At 42.0% G+C, this 19,428-nt stretch overlaps 1 protein-coding gene across 4 annotated transcripts in view; it reads right to left on the reverse strand.

Moving 5' to 3' along the window:
- Nucleotides 1–19,428, reverse strand: part of trpa1b (transient receptor potential cation channel, subfamily A, member 1b) — a 47,320-nt gene that overhangs the window by 12,250 nt on the left and 15,642 nt on the right. For all 4 annotated transcript variants that reach the window (XM_079489121.1, XM_079489122.1, XM_079489119.1 and 1 more), the window contains 12 exons: nucleotides 18,893–18,941; nucleotides 15,533–15,632; nucleotides 14,264–14,364; nucleotides 12,597–12,772; nucleotides 9,684–9,848; nucleotides 8,997–9,111; nucleotides 8,477–8,643; nucleotides 7,885–7,975; nucleotides 7,106–7,165; nucleotides 6,901–6,999; nucleotides 5,416–5,486; nucleotides 4,786–4,942 (listed from right to left, as the gene is read on the reverse strand). In XM_079489121.1, coding sequence (XP_079345247.1) covers nucleotides 4,786–4,942; nucleotides 5,416–5,486; nucleotides 6,901–6,999; nucleotides 7,106–7,165; nucleotides 7,885–7,975; nucleotides 8,477–8,643; nucleotides 8,997–9,111; nucleotides 9,684–9,848; nucleotides 12,597–12,772; nucleotides 14,264–14,364; nucleotides 15,533–15,632; nucleotides 18,893–18,941 — 1,351 coding nt within the window. The remainder of the gene's footprint in view (nucleotides 1–4,785; nucleotides 4,943–5,415; nucleotides 5,487–6,900; nucleotides 7,000–7,105; nucleotides 7,166–7,884; nucleotides 7,976–8,476; nucleotides 8,644–8,996; nucleotides 9,112–9,683; nucleotides 9,849–12,596; nucleotides 12,773–14,263; nucleotides 14,365–15,532; nucleotides 15,633–18,892; nucleotides 18,942–19,428) is intronic.

A 19,428-nucleotide genomic window follows, 5' to 3' on the forward strand; every position in this document is an offset into this window, starting at 1 on the left:
GTGAGCAGTTCACAAGCAGAGAGTTAGTAACTGAACAATGACAAGGTTATTACGGTATCATTGCCATATTATATGGTAGCCCGACATATTAGTGACACAATCGTTCACTTTGTGGTACAAGCACCAAATTTTGCATGAAGTATCTTATCTTCTGGACCAACTTTTTCCAAAAAAGCCATTGGCCACGCAAAAACACCCCCCACCCTGTTCCCCCTATTAGCCATGCAAAAACACCAATATGACCACCATTTTCCAAAATGGCTGCCGGTGAAAGGCATTTTATGTGGTTTTTAACCTGGATTGTGATTGGATAATTCAATTGTAATTATCTTTGCATCAGCGTATAGTTTTGCCACTGTACAGCTTGGCTGGTCTCACTACCGTCTTATACATCTTCCGGCTCACTGGTACGGTACCCTTCTGTCACAAATAACTACTGAAACCTTCCTCCAGAGTAGTATAGAGTAAAGAGCTCTGGTCTGACACCTACTGTCAACCAACTGTATTACACAGTGGGTGAAAAAAAAGAAGGGTTAACCACACCCCTTAAGGCAAAACCACACCCCTCGGGGGAGTGGCCCCCAAAGGTACCTACGAGCCAGTGACATCCATAGGTACCTCTCTGGAAGGAACGGACAAAACCGCACTGTACATTCCCTCCAAGGACTCCTTCAATCTCCTCAACACACTCTCTTCGCTTTCTAGAACATCTCTATCTTTTACCTGTTTGTACATCCTCCCCATCTTGGTGCCTCTGTCTCTAGCCAATCATTATAAGTCATTTTCTCCCTCCTTGGTGACCTCTCATACAACTTAGTTCTCATAATCTTTTTCCTTGCCCTTGCCTGGTCTCCTTTTTCCTTATCCTTCATCTCCTGGGTCCATGGCTTGTAGGGGAGAGCCTGGACGGTTGACGCCCATTTTACTAATTCCCTCCCTGCACAGAGATTAATTAATTTCAAGTAACCAAACTTTTTTGTGAACAAGATACACTTGTCCTCTCCCATTACCCACAGTGTTTTTTAATTTTGGTGAAACGAGTCGGACGCAATCGGCAAGTAAAGTGATCTCGCGCTCACTTCCGCACAGCGCTTTTGGCAGGACGAAAGCTGCATAGGGACAGGGCGAAAGGCACCCTCACATAAATCGTCCTAAATAAAGCTATTAAGTCATGTTTCTGGCATCTAACGCTCATTTATGCTTCAATACAGCCTACAAAAAAATGAAAAGTGCCTATAGCCTACATAGGCCAGTGGTGGGGGTCCGTGGACTAAATGGGGGTCCGTAGACTAATGCATGTCAAACTGGGGGTCCTTGAAATGAAATCACTGCTATAGACCTGTAAAAAGAAATGTTCTCTGGCATATGACAAAAAAACAAAACAAAACATAAACAATGCGTAAAGGCGCAAGGATGCAGCTTTCGTCCTGCCCTCGTCTGTTTGTTATGTTTTGATAGCTAGCTCAAAGGCTAATGCATATTTTTCAATGGAATCTTCGCCTGGGGTTAGCATACAGATCAGCCTAACAGATGAAATCCATTAACAATCGTCAGCAAATAAATACATCCGTACAAACAGAAAACACTCAAAAAGGCGATTTTGTAGTTACAGCGTGCAAAAACACAAAAGAGTCTGTATCTTGGTCAATCTTGGGCAGAAATGAAAAAAAAAATTGTCTGCAGGGCTTTCGTGCGATGTGGAATCGAATGACATCACCGAAAATACGTGTCGAAAAAGTGTTGCATGGTATCCAGGCCGACGTGAAACCGTCCTACCCCACCAACCGACCAGGCTCTCCCTACTCCTGCCTCCTTTCTTCAACTCTCTGACTTTATCTCTTATCTACTCCCTGGGGCGCCACACTGCATTGTTCTTTCTTCATCTTCCACCATTTGATATTTTTTATGTCTTCACACCTGACAACAGCTCCAGGTACTAACACCGAGTTCATGGTGCCTGGGTTTGAACCATGACCTGTGGTCAAAAGGCGGGAGCTCTACCAACTGAGCTACCTGGGCACAAATGCTTGCCACTCTGTCTGACCTTATCTTCTTTCAATCTGAATTGCATGGAAGCAGAGGGCCTGTGATGCCATTCCACCTAAAAGGGGTGGGGAGGTATTCAAAATGGGATTATCCAATCTCAATCCAGGTTTAAAACTATATAAAATGTCTTTCACCGGCAACCATATTGTTTTCTGCATGGCTAACGGGGGGAGGGGGCAGGAGGGAGACAAAACTATAGGCCTACTCTGATGGCAAAATAATCAAAAAATAATTTTCCTATCACAATCCAGGTCAAAAACCACATAAAATGTATTTTGCCTACAGCCATTTTGGAAAATGGCGGCCATATTGTTTTTTATGGCTGATGGTTGGGAAGGGGGTTGGGGGATTATAGTCAAAACTATAATATGATGCCAAAATAATCAAAATTGTAATATCCAATCACAATCCAGGTCAAAAACCACATAAAATGGCTTTTACCGGCATCCATTTTGGAAAATGATGGCCATATTGGGGGTTTTCGGTGGCTAACGGAGGGGGGGGGGGGGTCAATTATTCTGATCCAAAATAATCAAAATTGGCGGCCATTTTCTTCTTTTTTTTTCTTTTCTTTTTTGCATGGCTAGCGTCTTTTTTTGGAAAATGTAGGTCCAGAAGATACTTTGTGCAAAATTTGGTGCTTGTAACACCGATTCTTCATCAAGATGGACTTAATATGCTGGGCTATGGGGCTGAGTAAGTCATTAAAGATAATAGGATATAAAATGGTCTAGACAAAGGAAAGCATGCAAAAAAATGAAAAGTGCCTATAGCCTACATAGGCCAGTGGTGGGGGTCCGTAGACGGTAGACTAATGCATGTCAAACTGGGGGTCCTTGAAATGAAATCACTGCTATAGACCTGTAAAAAGAAATCTTCTCTGGCATATAAAAAAAACATAAACAATGAGTAAAGGCGCAAGGATGCAGCTTTCGTCCTGCCCTCGTCTGTTTGTTATGTTTTGATAGCTAGCTCAAAGGCTAATGCATATTTTTCAATGGAATCTTCGCCTGGGGTTAGCATACAGATCAGCCTAACAGATGAAATCCATTAACAATCGTCAGCAAATAAATACATCCGTACAAACAGAAAACACTCAAAAAGGCGATTTTGTAGTTACAGCGTGCAAAAACACAAAAGAGTCTGTATCTTGGTCAATCTTGGGCAGAAATGAAAAAGAAAATTGTCTGCAGGGCTTTCGCGCGATGTGGAATCGAATGACATCGCCGAAAATACGTGTCGAAAAAGTGTTGCATGGTATCCAGGCCGACGTGAAACCGTCCTACCCCAACAACCGACCAGGCTCTCCCCTACTCCTGCCTCCTTTCTTCAACTCTCTGACTTTATCTCTTATCTACTCCCTGGGGTGCCACACTGCATTGTTCTTTCTTCATCTTCCACCATTTGATATTTTTTATGTCTTCACACCTGACAACAGCTCCAAGTACACCGAGTTCATGGTGCCTGGGTTTGAACCATGACCTGTGGTCAAAAGGCGGGAGCTCTACCAACTGAGCTACCTGGGCACAAATGCTTGCCACTCTGTCTGACCTTATCTTCTTTCAATCTGAATTGCATGGAAGCAGAGGGCCTGTGATGCCATTCCACCTAAAAGGGGTGGGGAGGTATTCAAAATGGGATTATCCAATCTCAATCCAGGTTTAAAACTATATAAAATGTCTTTCACCGGCAACCATATTGTTTTCTGCATGGCTAACGGGGGGAGGGGGCAGGAGGGAGACAAAACTATAGGCCTACTCTGATGGCAAAATAATAAAAAAATAATTTTCCTATCACAATCCAGGTCAAAAACCACATAAAATGTATTTTGCCTACAGCCATTTTGGAAAATGGCGGCCATATTGTTTTTTATGGCTGATGGTTGGGAAGGGGGTTGGGGGATTATAGTCAAAACTATAATATGATGCCAAAATAATCAAAATTGTAATATCCAATCACAATCCAGGTCAAAAACCACATAAAATGGCTTTTGCCGGCAGCCATTTTGGAAAATGATGGCCATATTGGGGTTTTTCTAACGGGGGGGGGTCAATTATTCTGATCCAAAATAATCAAAATTGGCGGCCATTTTCTTCTTTTTTTTTCTTTTCTTTTTTGCATGGCTAGCGGCTTTTTTTGGAAAATGTAGGTCCAGAAGATACTTTGTGCAAAATTTGGTGCTTGTAACACCGATTCTTCATCAAGATGGACTTAATATGCTGGGCTATGGGGCTGAGTAAGTCATTAAAGATAATAGGATGTAAAATGGTCTAGACAAAGGAAAGCATGCATCTGACCAACAACAAGGCCACATAAATCACTGGCTATTTCTAGCCTATAGATACATACAGCAAGTGAAAGACATTTGAATACATGTTGGATCGTTACAACTTACAAGAATGGATACAGTTATATTAGATTAGTTGCTACTGTGTACTCAGTAGGATGACATCCCCTATATCCACCCCAGTATATATATATGTATATTCTTCATGTAGTCATTAAAGTTGCCCCAATAAGCAATTACAGCCTTTTGGACCCAGAAACATTTTAGCCTTTGCCAACATAGATTTTCTTTAATTTATTCTTTTTTTGTAATGAAATAACATTATGCCCTCAACTAATAGAAGCATTTTAAGCACAAACTTGGCTCACTGCAGAGTGTGTGCCTGAAGGCTGAAGTAAAAGAGCTACTTCTCTTTTCTATACATTATACATTAACACCATCTCCAGCCGTACCTCAGTGAAGTGTATGGGCACCATTATGACCCTTTGGTTGCCTGTGTCGGTGGTGTTCAACGTGGGCTTCAGGTTCACTATCAGATATGTAAGGGGCAGCAGCCCTAACAGGTAAATCAACATGTTGAGCACATGAGCCATGCTCCCATAGGCCAACCTGGAGACGTGAAAAGAATAGAAAAGGCACATACAGCAGCAGTATAGCACTATAGCAATATAAAATGGTAAATGGTGCATTTATATAGCGCCTTTATCCAAGGCGCTTTACATAGATTGTGCATTACATTCACCCATTCACACACACATTCATACACCGATTGCGGCGGAAGCCATGCAAGGTACCAACCAGCACATCGGGAGCAATTTGGGGTTCAGTGTCTTGCCCAAGGACACTTCGACATGTAGACAGGAGGAGCCGGGATTCGAACCGCCGACCCATGGATCATTGGACGACCTGCTCTACCTCTTAAGCCACAGTCGCCCCGAATATAGCAACTACAGAGATGTGGAATGCCTTTCAGAGTTAACAACAAGGGATCGGTGGTGCCGTAGATTATTCTACTCTGATCTGTTGCAACATGTTAGAAGAATAAGAATAATCTTAGGTGTTATAGCGTGCTGAATACCAACCACTTCATTTCCAGGTATTTGTGGCAAACAGGGTGGGTGAGAAGCTCTATGCGTTTGTACTGCACCATTGCCTGTGGAGAAGGATTTGAGTGAGTATTTCTCATCGAGGTCCCCAGGGGAATGCAGACAGACATTCAGCAAGAAAGATAACTTTTTACATCTTATTGTGCTTAAAGGACCACTTCACCACTTTTCAACATCTCTTCATATAATTGGTCCTCACTAATGTTCATGATAAAACACCACCATTTTTTTCCTACTCATTCTGTGTCTCATAGGAGGGCTTTGGGCAGTTCGGACTAGCCTGGCTAATAAGCCAGACTCAAATCACACTGTCGTGTGGTATTTGAGTCTGGAGATGCTGTGTATGGATCTTGTTTCCCGGGGGGGCGGTTTCAAACATTTTCTCTTTGACGCAATTGGTCAGAGCTACTGTCAGTCAAAGGTTTCAAGCATTGAACGTCACTGTACCAAAGCCCGCCCATATTGCATACCGTGTCCCGATTGGCCACACCAGTTCTCTGGTGTAGGAAATGGGCGTACAATTGAGCCTCTCCAGACCGTAATCCGCCGGCAGGCAATTTTCTTTTGCCAACGGCTGATTCGGTCTGGCTTATTAGCCAGGCTAAATTCGGACACCCGTCCACCAGTGACATCATCATTTGGCAGATTATTTTTTAAACAAGATTTGTTTTAAAATATATTTAGATTTGTATTATCGTGAGAATGATGGCTTCAACTTTTGCATTGCAACTTTTCAGGAAAAGAAAGCCTGCCGTTTCTATTAGCTTGGATTCACCATCGATGATGTCACTGGTGGACGGGTTTCTGAACTGCCCACAGCCTTCCTATGAGACACAGACTGAGTAGGAAAAAAAATTGGTATTTTATCATGGACATTAGTTAGGACCAATTACAGGAAGAGTTTGACAGCTGGAGGGCTGTATGCTGAATACTGTATCAGTCAGCCATGGATTTAGCCATGGTTCACATGACGCTCGTCCTTCACGAGTGTCATGGCAGAGCGGTCTGTTTTGCGGGCCACGTATGTTACAATTTTGATCAGGCGGGTATTAGCACCCGTGCCTTCCGTATCGTTCAATAAAATCTGATCGGTGGCCATTTTCTCAAAAAGGTTATAATGTATCAGAGTGCAATACACCTCCCAACCGGGTCGCGTATAGTTGAATGCGTGAAAAAACGGAGAAAATGGCTGGCGATCAGATTAAACTGCTTTTTGTTGACCAATACGGAAGGCACGGTTGACAATACCTGCCCGAGCAAAATTGTAACATTCGTGGTCCTGGGGTGAGCACTTTATATTTGAAATCAGAACATTTATGTAGACGTTAATGTTGTAAATGTATAGCAAGTTGTGCAAAACATGGTGAAGTTGCTTCATGACTATCGGTCATGTTCCAGGACTAGTGTTCATTGGGCATTCTACCACAGTTAAATTTAGTTAAAATAGAGAGGACCGCTTACATTCAGTGCCTTTAGTGGTTGGACCCACAGAGTTTTGTCTGTTTTTGAATGCTTCTTCAGTGCAACAGGCGCCTGGAGCCAACAGAAGTTGTATTCGATCTACACCACAGAAATAAACATATTTTTGTTTTGCAGTTTCCGCATGCGTTACAACTCTGATATCAAGAACATGTGATAATGGGAATGCTTTGTTTTGATTATGTACATTGTGATCAGGGCTGCTGGAATCGTCACCGGACTCAATCACACAGCGGTCCAAGAGGTACTATGTGAGAAAAGGCAGATACATTTGAGTGTAGACCAGCGGTTCCCAAAACGTTTTGGCCATGCATCCCCTGTTACCCCCCCCCCCCCCCCCCCCCCCCACATGGAAATATAAATTGCATAAGTAGACATATATTATATATTATACACACATATATGAACCTGAATATGGCATAATATATGCAGCATAATGGACTAATATGCTCCATTATGCCAGGCCTGCAGCTTATGTCTATTTCTCAGGGGCGCCAGCCCCTCCTATGCCCAGCTTTGTGGGTCTGTGTGAACACAAACATTGGCTGATGATTGGCTGATCACCCCATCGCGATGATTTGATTGGCTGAGCAAAGTACATATTGAAGATAACATTGAGGGCAGAATAGTGAAGACGCCAAAAGTGATATTTGTGATGATTTCATTGACTGAGCACGGAATGTGATGTATGATGATGTATGATAATAAGAGCGCCCCTCATGCCTGGGCCATGGCTCAGTGGTCCAGGCACCTTGGCTGGTAATCCAGTCTGGCAGTGTGGTTCGACTCCCGATCCCGACGGCCTTTACTGCATGTCTTCCCCCCACCTCTCTCCCCATTTCCTGTCAGCCTACTGTCTGTCCCTCCATAAAAAAAATAAAATAAAATAAAGGCGAAAGCCACAAAGAAAAAAAAAAGAGCACCCCTCACTTCACAGAGGTGTGATTTAAAAAGAAATCTTCATACCTTGAACGTCTCAGGCAGAAACTCAATCATGTCCTCTACTGGACACCCCGATTCAGTGCCAGGGTTGAATGTAATCATGGCATCAGTTAATCTGTAAACACACATATGTAGTAAACAACACATGACATATTGAGCATGTAGACATGAGATGAACTGATTACTACAATGCCATCAGTCCTGTCTCTTTGTTTCCTAATTTGGGTATTATTTTCATAAAACTTGTAGGGATACTCTCAGTAGACTGCCTTAAAAACTTGCCTAATTCCAAGCCTTTTCCCATCTCAGAGGAGAGAAACCTCTGAGAAACATTAGGCAGGCAGATATCCTAATATATGACCTTAACCCTTAACCTTGGGTCCATAATGGTCAAAGTCAAGGTCATACTCTGATTCTGCAGATTTTCATTAAACTTGGTAGGGATGACCAGTACTGCTCTGGAGTGAGGATTTGGCTTGGGTTTGAAAATGTCAAATATCATGGTCAGTCAACATGACATGGAACAAAATATGTTGGTATGGGCAAGTTGGGCAACACATTACTGCACATTAGTTCAATTTATTATTTAACAACTCGGAGACAGTTGCATACATACCTGTCGCTGTCGATCAGAGCAATGACCACATCCTTTTTCCCGTTTTTCAATGCGTCATGTAGAAAAGAAGCGTCGTTCTTATTTAACAGTATCTCCGCCCCCCGGGTCAGAATGAGCATCACCACAGAAACGTGTCCTTCTCTGGCTGCGAGGTGGAGTGCTGTGTTCTGGTGTGACAACACATACAGTAAGGACATACTTATGTATGTGCAGTTTGCTGTACATTAGTACATGTATACGTCTATAAAATCGTCTAAAAATCCCTCCCATGTGAGGTCATTATTCATGAACAACATACATATGCAATGCATAAATACCCCTCATTTCCCACCCGTCCACCCGCTCACCCTCCCACTCTTCGGCAAAATAAATTTAGGCAAAGAGAGTTTTGTCTAGAGAGCACAATAAAGCAGCGGTTCTAGTATAGAGCCCTGGGGGACACCGGTCAACTACGTATAGGGTTTACTTTAAGTGGTTGATATATATATTCGACTTGAACAGTGTTAAATGATTTCCAGACCCCATCCTCCTCCTGTTGGTCCAGTAACTTCACGTTGGCTGACAGGAGAATGTTAATTGTCTGTGTGTATCCCTCTGAGGCAGCGTGGTGCAGACATGACCAGCCCTTGTAATCACTGCATACAAGAGACATATATATCCGTTACATGTGCCATGGAAACCTTATGTATGAAAACCTATATATGCCATTAAAAGGAAAGCTATATGTGTATAGTTTGTAAGTCCTTCAGCACTGCATGTATAGGCTGTGCCAAGGAGTAGCCCAATTGTTAATTCATTGATTTAACCCATTTTGGGCGGGAACCCCTTTTGGTGTTTTAACTAAGCATTATGTTATACTTTAGCTATTGAAAAATAGCAGATCATAGCTTGTGGGTCTGTTATTTTTGAAAAATCAATTATTAAAAAAACTAAAGATTTTCAAAAATAGCACAATTGACTTCTACAAGCTCACAACACGATTTTTGCATGATGCTGTATGAAATAGGATAGGTCATATACTGTTTAATTAATCAGACTAATCAATTTAGTTAATTTTGATTAATCGAGAAACATGTTAAACGTGCTTCTCGATTAATCAAAAACCAATTGATAGAATACCGGTAATTGCTAAAACACAATGACTGTAGCCCTACCAATGTGCACAGCAGCGAGTGAAGGTGCTGCGAGTGTGTTTTGCGTGGTTTACCAAAGAAACAGGGCCCCCTTTCGTAGAAGTAGTTCCACCACCTTGGTGTGTCCTCCTCCCGAGGCCAGGTGGAGTGGAGTCAGTCCACGCTTGTCCCCTTCGTTCAACAGACGAGAGTCTGTCATGGTCTCCAATAACCGGTGGCAGGTGTTGATGCGCCCATATCTGAGAGAGAAGCGGCCATACAGCCAAAATGATAAGAATGAGCTTTATTGTATTGTAACTTCATCACACGTTTACAGGTGTACACGAGTGAGTGAAAATCAAGTGAGTGAAAGTCCTTTTTGGTACAAGCTCCGTCAGTTTTTCAAGAAAGGGGAAGAAGAATAGAGAGAAGGGCAAGGGTAACGGAGTACACAAGGTGCATTAGTAGAGACAGTAATGGGCAGGGCCGGATCTACCATATTTGCACTGTGGGCACGTGCCCAGGGGCCCTTGGGCACCAGGGGCCCCTAAAAAAACAAAAAAGATATATTTATTTTTTTAGCTCCACAGAAAATTTCCCTGCTAATCCGAATGAAATAAATGGTGTCTAAAAAGATTAGTGTTTTATTGTTGGTGAGAAGGGCAGCTGAAAAGTGCAATTGTGTGTAAAGCAGCAACAATGCGCTAGATTGGCTGTCACTCTGGGGGGGGGGTAGACGACCGGAAATAGGCCAATATAACGGCATAAAACTGCCCCAAAACGGCTCCAAAACAGCTAAAATGTTGCGCGCGCCTGAAGGGGGGCCCTTCGAGCTTCAGTGCCCAGGGGCCCTCCGGCCCTGGTAATGGGACATATGCCCTAATGCAAATAGTCTCGTGTAGACATTCTTAAATAGAGAGAGAGGGTATGCGCATGCACAGAGTGAGTGGCAAATCGAGTGGCAAAGTGAGTTTAACGCCATTTAAAGTCGGGTTATGCAATCAGATTGGACTTTTCTGTTTGGATGTATAGGCTGTCGAGGCCAGAAAGTATTTTTTTGCTTAGAGTATATATGAATAGAGACGGCACCCGAGTTCTCCTCCCATCCACTTGCATTAAGTTGCTCAGAAGCGCATGAGGCGATTTCACTCCTCCTTCCGGTTAGGAACAGAGTGCATTCTGGGATGGATTGGGCCAAAGGCATGAACGCGCTGCCATTGCACTGAAACCGCGTTCACGTGTCATCATGAACGTGCGCAATGATAGTCAACGGACCAGCGCGTTCATGTTCTTGGCCCATCGCTGCAATACCAAATTCGGCCACTATGTCCATTGCGCCTCAGGGTTTCCTCCGGGTGCCGTCTCTATTCATATATACTCTAAGGTTTTTTGCCACTCAGGCGTTCCCGCATAACTTCCAGGTGTGATGATGATGTCACGCACATACCCGTATAGTAGAAATAGTGGAACATAAGGATGTTGTCCACATACGGAAAGTAATCCACATGGAAAATCAACAAGGAAATCCATCTACATGAAAGGAATGTAGTCCTACATAAGCAAAATTAGTCCAGTATAAAGAAATTCAGCTGCACCAAATTGTAAAAAAATATATATAATAATGTGATCAGATTTATTCTTTTATTTTTATTTTATTTATTTCCTCTGCATACTTTTTGTATGAAAAGATGATGAGTGGGTTTGTTGGGCAGAGAGTTGGAAGGGCAGAGTTGAATTGATAATGCTCTACTAAGTATACTTTGGTCCTTTGATGTTCCTGCAAGAGGACCGAACCATGATGTAAGAATATCAATGTTATATTACAGCAGCGAGAGCCTTCTCATTACCCCCTCGCTCCAATTCAGCCATCCAGTCATCCACACCATCCATGCTGCTTTATGTGCACTTATTTCATTCTTGTAACCATTTTCATTATACGGGATGTGCCTGATGATTACATTCTATTGTAGAGGAGAAATGCACTATATTGCAGTTGAATTATTGATTGGATGGTTATTGTATTGTTTTGGTCTTGTCATATATAAGCAATTCGTCCTGAAATGGCTTTTGTGTACAACAATGACGAGACAACATTTTAAGCTAGTTTCAAGGCTCATTCTTCATTTGTCTACAGAAATGCAATTTATGACCATAACTAGATAGTAGCTCAAAGAATTTGGAAAGGAAATTCGATTAAATATTTTTTTATACTCTATAGCACTGAGATCAATCAGAGTAAAACATTTGGTGTATTATGTTTGGGTGTATGTAGACAATAAATGCAAAGTTTATAGACTGAATCCATCCTCGAAGAGATTAACGTAATGTAGTGTGTAGCACCCATACGGCCGAGGTTAACCACTGGACTAGTTCTAGTTTACAAGTGGCATTATTCTCCTCAAGAATAGTTCCTGAAACAGCAGGACCTTGATCTAGGAATGTCCTACATTTTCTGTAGAAGGGTTCCTTCTGAAGCAGTTGCAGCACGGGATTTGTAAAAGGAGAAAACGACATTGAGAATGGTATTCATGACTTGTAGAGAGGCTGGGGAATTGGGAATTGGCTTTACTAAATTGGGACTTGAAGGGGAGAAAATGTTTTTCTTTTGTCTTGAAGGGGCATGTTTTGCACAATAACAGTCTTTTCATTATGTCTGCCCACGATCTCTGTGATTCATACAGTAGGCTACGTTTGTTTACCTCAGTCACTGATACTAAAATCTGATTTTGTATTTTTATTTTTTTCTATGAACCTGTGACTTGACACCCATACCGTTATAAAACGAAAATAAAAAAATATTTTGAAAAGAGAATGGTATTCATGGTACTCCATTATACAGTGTTGGGTAAGTGCACATGGCACATAAAAGAGATTAAATTAGCGAAACATAGCTGAGGATGCATGTCGTTCAAGTGACCGCATGCAGTGCACAGATAATCCGACACATTTCAGTTTGATTTGGTTTGGACTTTGGAGGCATGGAAATTGGGGTGGGGTATCCAACTCACTGGGCTGCAAAGTGGAGGGCAGACTTCTGGTCCTTGGACTTGTGTGCGAGGCAAAGCTGTCCTGAGAGGCCCAGCATGTTCTTCACCGACTCATGGACCCCCAGTCTGCAGGCGTAGTGCAGGGGGGTGCAGCCTTCGTTATCCTCGCTGCAGAGTAGCTCTTTCACACACTTACGCTAAAGGGATATACAGTGTATATAAGCACACCGATTTATGTATAGACAGGGTTTGATTTGTAAACAAAAATAGAGCCTATCTTTTAAATGAAATAAAACATTTCAGCTCACAACTATGCCACTCCGCCGATCCGACCAATATGCCCATTATGGAGATCTGTCAGTCCCTTTTATGCTCATGTATGGAGATATGCCCCCCTTTGTTCTAATAGGATCTGACCGATTAGTTTGTGCCTGATGCCATGAGCACTCATTAAGGTTAGACAACAAAACACATGAGGGATGCGTGTGTAACGTATGCCACCAGGCTTTAGGTAGGCTACACAACACAGGTGCGTACCTGTACTGAACAACAACAAGAGGACTGGGCTGGACTGGGACAAAAATTCGGCCCGGTCATTTTCGCGCCGATTTGGCCCCGACCAGCCCACCACAACCAGCGCGCAGATATCAGAAACTCTACCGCCCTAATACCACCACTTTTACAGAACAACATAAATGCCACAAATCAACAGACAACTACACAACCCTTTGTAGAGGGTTTATTTGTCACTCACTGATACAGGTACAGTGACATTATCATGATGGCACTGGCGGAATGGCAGCATACACGGACCTTTACTGGTGGCCTGCCGCCTATTGGCCTGCCTGCCTGTCAATTTATTAATGTTTTTTTTAAATATGATGGCGGCCCCCTGCAGTCGCGGCCCACCGGGAATATGCCCGGTACGTCCTATATGGCCAGTCCAGCCCTGATTACTTTTCACTCTCGTAATAGTATCAAACCACTGAGTCAGTTGAGAATGTATTAGCCTCATCTCATTCTTGTCTCATACTACGCACTGGAGATTTTGACATCGTTATACTGTAGCTTTCAGCTAAATGTCTGCATGTGTTGAATAACTATCATTTGGCTCGGTGAGTGCGTAATGAACTTCTCCAGCTGGCCTTGATCCAATGTAGAAAAGTCTCGGGGCAAATTGTTGAATAAATAAATATAGAATACACTTATTTTAACCCCATTCAACCTGGCGTCCCTATTTTGGGCAAAGGCAAAGTTATTAATACGTAACTAGTGAAACTAGCAGCTCTATAACATGTCATGATGTGATGCATTGTGAGCTTGTGGATCTGCTATACCTTCACAAGATGTCACATGATGCCGTATAGGGCTTAAAGATGTATAGTTCACCCAAAAGATGACTTATTTTCTATCATTTAATTACACACCCAATGAAGCCTTGAATTCATGGAGATTCTTTATTAATTTCTTTATTTTCCGCATCACACCAGTGAAGTCTCCGGTCCCACTGAGTCTCCTATACTGCCAAATGACCCATCACATTATTGGCTCAGGGATGCGACAAAAACTAAAGTCTCCATGAACTCAAGGCTTCTGTTCATGATAGAAAATATCATATTCTATCATGAATATAATATCATATCATATAATTTTTTGGGTGAACTACTCCTTTAAGTGGTTGAGGATACCTGTAGGACCTCCTCTGTTATGTTTTTTAGACCCTTGGGTTGCAGGATGGCAAGGTGAAGAAAGTTACGCCCAGCTCTGTCTTTCACATTCACGTTCGCCGCTGAAAGACAAAAATACATAATGTGGGCACAGGAATCCAAAGCAGAAAGCAGCCAACCGGAATTATTAAAGGGGAAAACCACCCATTTTCAACATTTTACTATGTCATTAATATACCTTAGAGCCCATTTTGTGTTTCAATAGAACTGTAATTATGAAACACATCTTGATGACATCATCAAGATGTGTTTCACCATGTTAATGATTTTTTTCAGACCTCTAGTTCCAGGAAACACAGCATGGGGGAACTTTTTTATTATTTCCACACAACAGCTCTGAGGTACATTAATGACATAGTAAAATGTTGAAAATGAGTGGAATGGGGCCCCTTTAAGTGACCTGTAAGTCAGTGTAAGTCAGCACTAGGTCGGAACCCATTTTTGGATCAAAGACCCATTTTTATGGGTCACGAGTAAATATCCCTTTTTCGTTTTCCTATTTTTCTTCTTCAAGTTATTGTTTCAAAACATTTAAAACATTTAAAACATTTAAAAACAAAAAAAAACATTAATTAATTAATTAAAAACATTAATTAATTAATTAAAAACATTTAAAACATTTAAAAACAAAAACAAAGCAAACATCGAAGAAATGCCATAAATGTATAATCCGTTATTTTTACTAGAGTGAAAATAGCTGATCTACATTGGTCAACTATCGGCTATTTTCATCAATAGTTTCACTAGTTTGAGTCACTGGGAGACTTTTGGGAACCACTGCTGTAACTGTTTGGAGCATGGGATGGGACCATAATAATCCAACCCCATTTCCCCACCCCCAGCCCTAAGTATGACACAGGAGCCATTCAATTGCTGGTGGTGTAGGCCAGGGGTTCTCAACGTTTTTGGCTGGGGACCCCCGGAAATGCTTTGGTCATGTCTCACGACGAAAATATATCATAAATGAATACTGAAACCAGAAAGGTTTGCATGCATACACTTCAGGAAAGTGTATGCATGTAGGCCTACTATGTAAACTATGTGTACTATGTAACTTCTTAATTTCCATTTTCCAACCATTCAGTTGCAAAAAATCAAATAAAAAAACCGAATTGAAAATAATTTGGGGACCCCCAAAATAATTGGGCGACCCCCCTACTGGTCGCGACCCACGGGTTGAGAACCCCTGGTGTAGGGCAGGCTACTGTAATACTGTACTGTAAAGCTTACCTTTTGATAGTAACAGTGCAACAGTTTTCCACGAACCACAGTTAGTCGCCAGCAGAAGGGGACAGTGGCCCTTACAATCAACGCTGTTAATGTCTCCACCCTAAACAAGGAATACGTACATAAATATGGAGATTCAGTCAAGCTCTTCCAGTTACTCAACATGTCTCGCTCTCTGAAGATACAATTACATTAGTAGCACCTGTGATACGTCCAGCAATTAAAATTTCTGACGACGATCAGACTTTTGCTGAATAAGCGAAAACAAATTATTGTGTTGTTATCGCTCATCCTATACCTCTCTCTACTTTTATTTTTATTCTCTTTTCCTTTCTTTTATTGTACCTTGCTGAATGTATGACCCTGTACTTGTTTTCAAACAAGTGTAATGTAGGTTTGTGAAAGCATCTCCTTCCCCCTTTTCCCTTCAGAGCTGCCCAGATGTTCGTCTTTAGTTTTTCTTGTTTGTTCGTTTGTTTTTGTTCCAGAAAAAAAAGAAAGAAAATGTTGTAACTTTGGTCACCATTAAGAACATGGGAAATATACCTTTATATATATATACACGATTGTAATGCACCTGATCTCATGATGTAGTTGTTCATTATGCTTGTACACGATGACCAAAATAAAAACATAATAAATAAATCTGACGAATACTAGAAGAATAAGAAGAAGCACCATTCCTGCATAGATTCTCGTTATGAGGAGACAGGAGAGTGTTGTGCAATGTCTGATGAGATCTCTCTCCCTCTGCCACTTACATTGGCTCATGTGGCAAATCCGTTATGTCAGACCTTCCATCAGTGGCGTTTTCAGGAATTACATTTTGGGCAGGCAAGAATTACATTTTGGGCAGGCAAGATGTGTTAATTGTCGTCTCCCCGCGCACAATCGTAGCACTAAAGGTTTTCAAAGAGATATACCAGACGAGTGGGATACAAAGGCTGAAAGGCATGCATTTACATTCCAATGGGTGATTGAGGGTCGCGCTCTACCGCAACGGCCAATCAGCTGTCCATTAATAGTTCTCAGGTCTTGTTTTTGTCCTCTTTTTTTCTCATTGTATGGATTTTGGCCAGGCCATAAATGAATTTGGACAGGCGGATGCCTGCCCTCGCCTTATTGTAGATACGCCTCTGGTGATACGTCCAGCAATTAAAATTTCTGACGAATACTAATAGAAGAATAAGAAGAAGCACCATTCCTGCATAGATTCTCGTTATGAGGAGAGTGTTGTGCAATGTCTGATGAGATCTCTCTCCCTCTGCCACTTACATTGGCTCATGTGGCAAACCCGTTATGGCAGACCTTCCACTCACTTGCAATGACTGTCCCCTTTATGCTGTCGTCCTCACTTTTCTGTCCTCACTTTTGTGTCCTTGCTTTTGGTCACTATTAAACTTATTAGTTAAGATTATTTTAAACATTTCATTTTGTTTTACAGGCATCTAAACACATGCTTAGGCTTTGGACCTGTGCGTAACAGAGTTCCTACTGTGTTGTACACAAGGGAGAAGACTGCAATTCAGTTGGCAACTATAGTAAACATGCACCTGTCATGTACCTCTGGTTGAAGCTGTTAGAGAGACGGCTGTTGTCCTATACTGTAGTTTGCTTCCTGAATTTTGATCATGTGAATATCATTATCAACATAATTTGGCTCTGTAGGCTGTAGGCTAGTGCAGTGGACTACTCGTCCTTTGTGTCTGAGACAGCAGTCAGTCGAATAACAATTAGATTGTTTACTGTATGTTCAAGTCTCATGTGGAGTATGATGGTTTAGCATGAAATGTGGTACAGTATATATTGCCCAAAGGCAGAAATGGTGGACTGAGAAATGCAAGAAAATGAGACAGCTCTGAGTCTGCACACTCTCAAAAAAGGCTTTAGAAACAAAGGGTCTCAATTAGAACCTTATTAAGCTACTACAGTAAGAGTTCTAGATCTAAGATATTCCTCTGGTCTTGTGTGACTTTATATCATTATTTTCAGGATATCAGATATGTTGTAGCGTATACAAACGGCATATATCAACAGTATATAGACTTTTTGTCTGAAAATATATTTGCCTTGATATGTTGAAAAAAACAACAACCTTAGGAATCTCCTTGGTGCATCAAAACATTGTCTGTGTGCGTAGCCCAGGGCTGGACTGGCCACCGGGCATACCGGGCATTTTCCCGGTGGGCCGCGACCGTAGGGGGCCGCCATGATTAAAAAAAAAAAAAAAAAAATTAAAACTTTTTTTTTTTCTTTTTTTTTTTGACAGGCAGGCAGGCCAATAGGCGGCAGGCCACCAGGTAGCGCCCCCCCTGACCCCCCCGGCGGTGCAGTGCAGGGGTGGGGCCACATAATATTATGTTGCTTAGGGCCACTACTGTTTGTATCATTTATGTTGTTCTGTAAAAGTAGTGGTATTAGGGCTTGTTTGTGTGTGTGCCTCGACGGAGTGGGTGGTAGAGTTTCTGCTATCTGCGCGCTGGTTGTGGTGGGCCGGTCTGGGCCAAATTCACGCGAAAATGCCCGGGCCGAATTTTTGTCCCAGTCCAGCCCTGGCGTAGCCTAGTGACGACGTTGTGGCTGTAAGCTCCATGCTGTCTCTGTTGACTGAGAAATGGTGCAATATGACTACTGTTGTGTGAAGAAATTCATTTCTTGAGCTCTATGCCCAGCTTTCCAGGTTTGTGTAAACACAAACATTGGCTTGTGATTGGCTGATCACCCCAGGCTGAAGTATATTGAATATAAAAGTGATGGCAGAAAAGTGAAGACGCCAAAAGTGATTGGCCGGAATGACTTTGGTGATGATTTGATTGGCTGAGCACGGAATGTGATGTATGATGATGATGTACACTGTAGGATGGTAAGAGCGCCCCTCACATTTTATTTTCTCTGAGACCTATTTAGTTTCTCTCAGACAAGTCTTCAACAAGTCACTCTCCAGAAATAAAAGCATGTCCAAAACTGTTACTTTTCAGGATAAAAACAAGAAGCAAAAAATAGCATCGCAACTTTTTTGCGTGACACTGTAGTAGAGTATGACGAAGTATAACGGAAGAAAACATAAAAAGTTAAAATATGGAGATGAGAGGCTGACAACAGTGAAGGTTATGTGTGGTGTACAGGAGACAATTTGACATCCTCTTCATGTGTACAATGACATGTCGTGCCCACAATTCATTTGCATTAGTCTGTGCACCGAATTTGACTTTGTCTCACCTTTAACGTGTGTGTGTGTGTGTGTGTGTGTGTGTGTGTGTGTGTGTGTGTGTGTGTGTGTGTGTGTGTGTGTGCGTGTGTGTGCGTGTGTGCGTGCGTGCGTGCGTGCGTGCGTGCGTGCGTGCGTGCGTGCGTTATATTTACCATAGAAATTAGGATCTCTGCCAATTCAGCATGGTCAAATATAGCAGCCCTGTAAAAGTAAACACAATCTGTTGTAAAGCAGCTTGTCTTTACATTGTTCTTCTGTGGCACACAGCCAGAGTTGGAAGTAACACATTAAAGGACGACTTCACCCATTTTCATCCTATCTTCATATAATTGTCCGCACTAATGCTCATTATAATATGGTACCATTTTTGTCTACTCCGTCTGTGTCTCAGAGGAGGGCCGTGGACAGTTCAGAAACGTGCCTACCAGTGACATCATCGATGGGGAATCCAAGCTAATAGAACGGTGCAGGCTTTCTATTTATGGAAAGTTAGCATGCTATAATAGAAGTAATATATTTATTATTAAAATATAATTGTAATATATTTTTTTTATAAAAATTGTAATATATTGTTTTAATCGTCAAAGCATGACATACTGTAATATGTATACTGGACACAAACAAAACGGTTTGATTCTATGCTTTGACTTTCATGAATTAATTCGGAGAGAGAGACTTAAGGGGTGGA

The sequence above is a fragment of the Electrona antarctica genome (genome assembly GCF_951216825.1).
Source record: "Electrona antarctica genome assembly, chromosome: 20".
In the NCBI taxonomy this organism is placed as follows: Eukaryota; Metazoa; Chordata; class Actinopteri; order Myctophiformes; family Myctophidae; genus Electrona; species Electrona antarctica.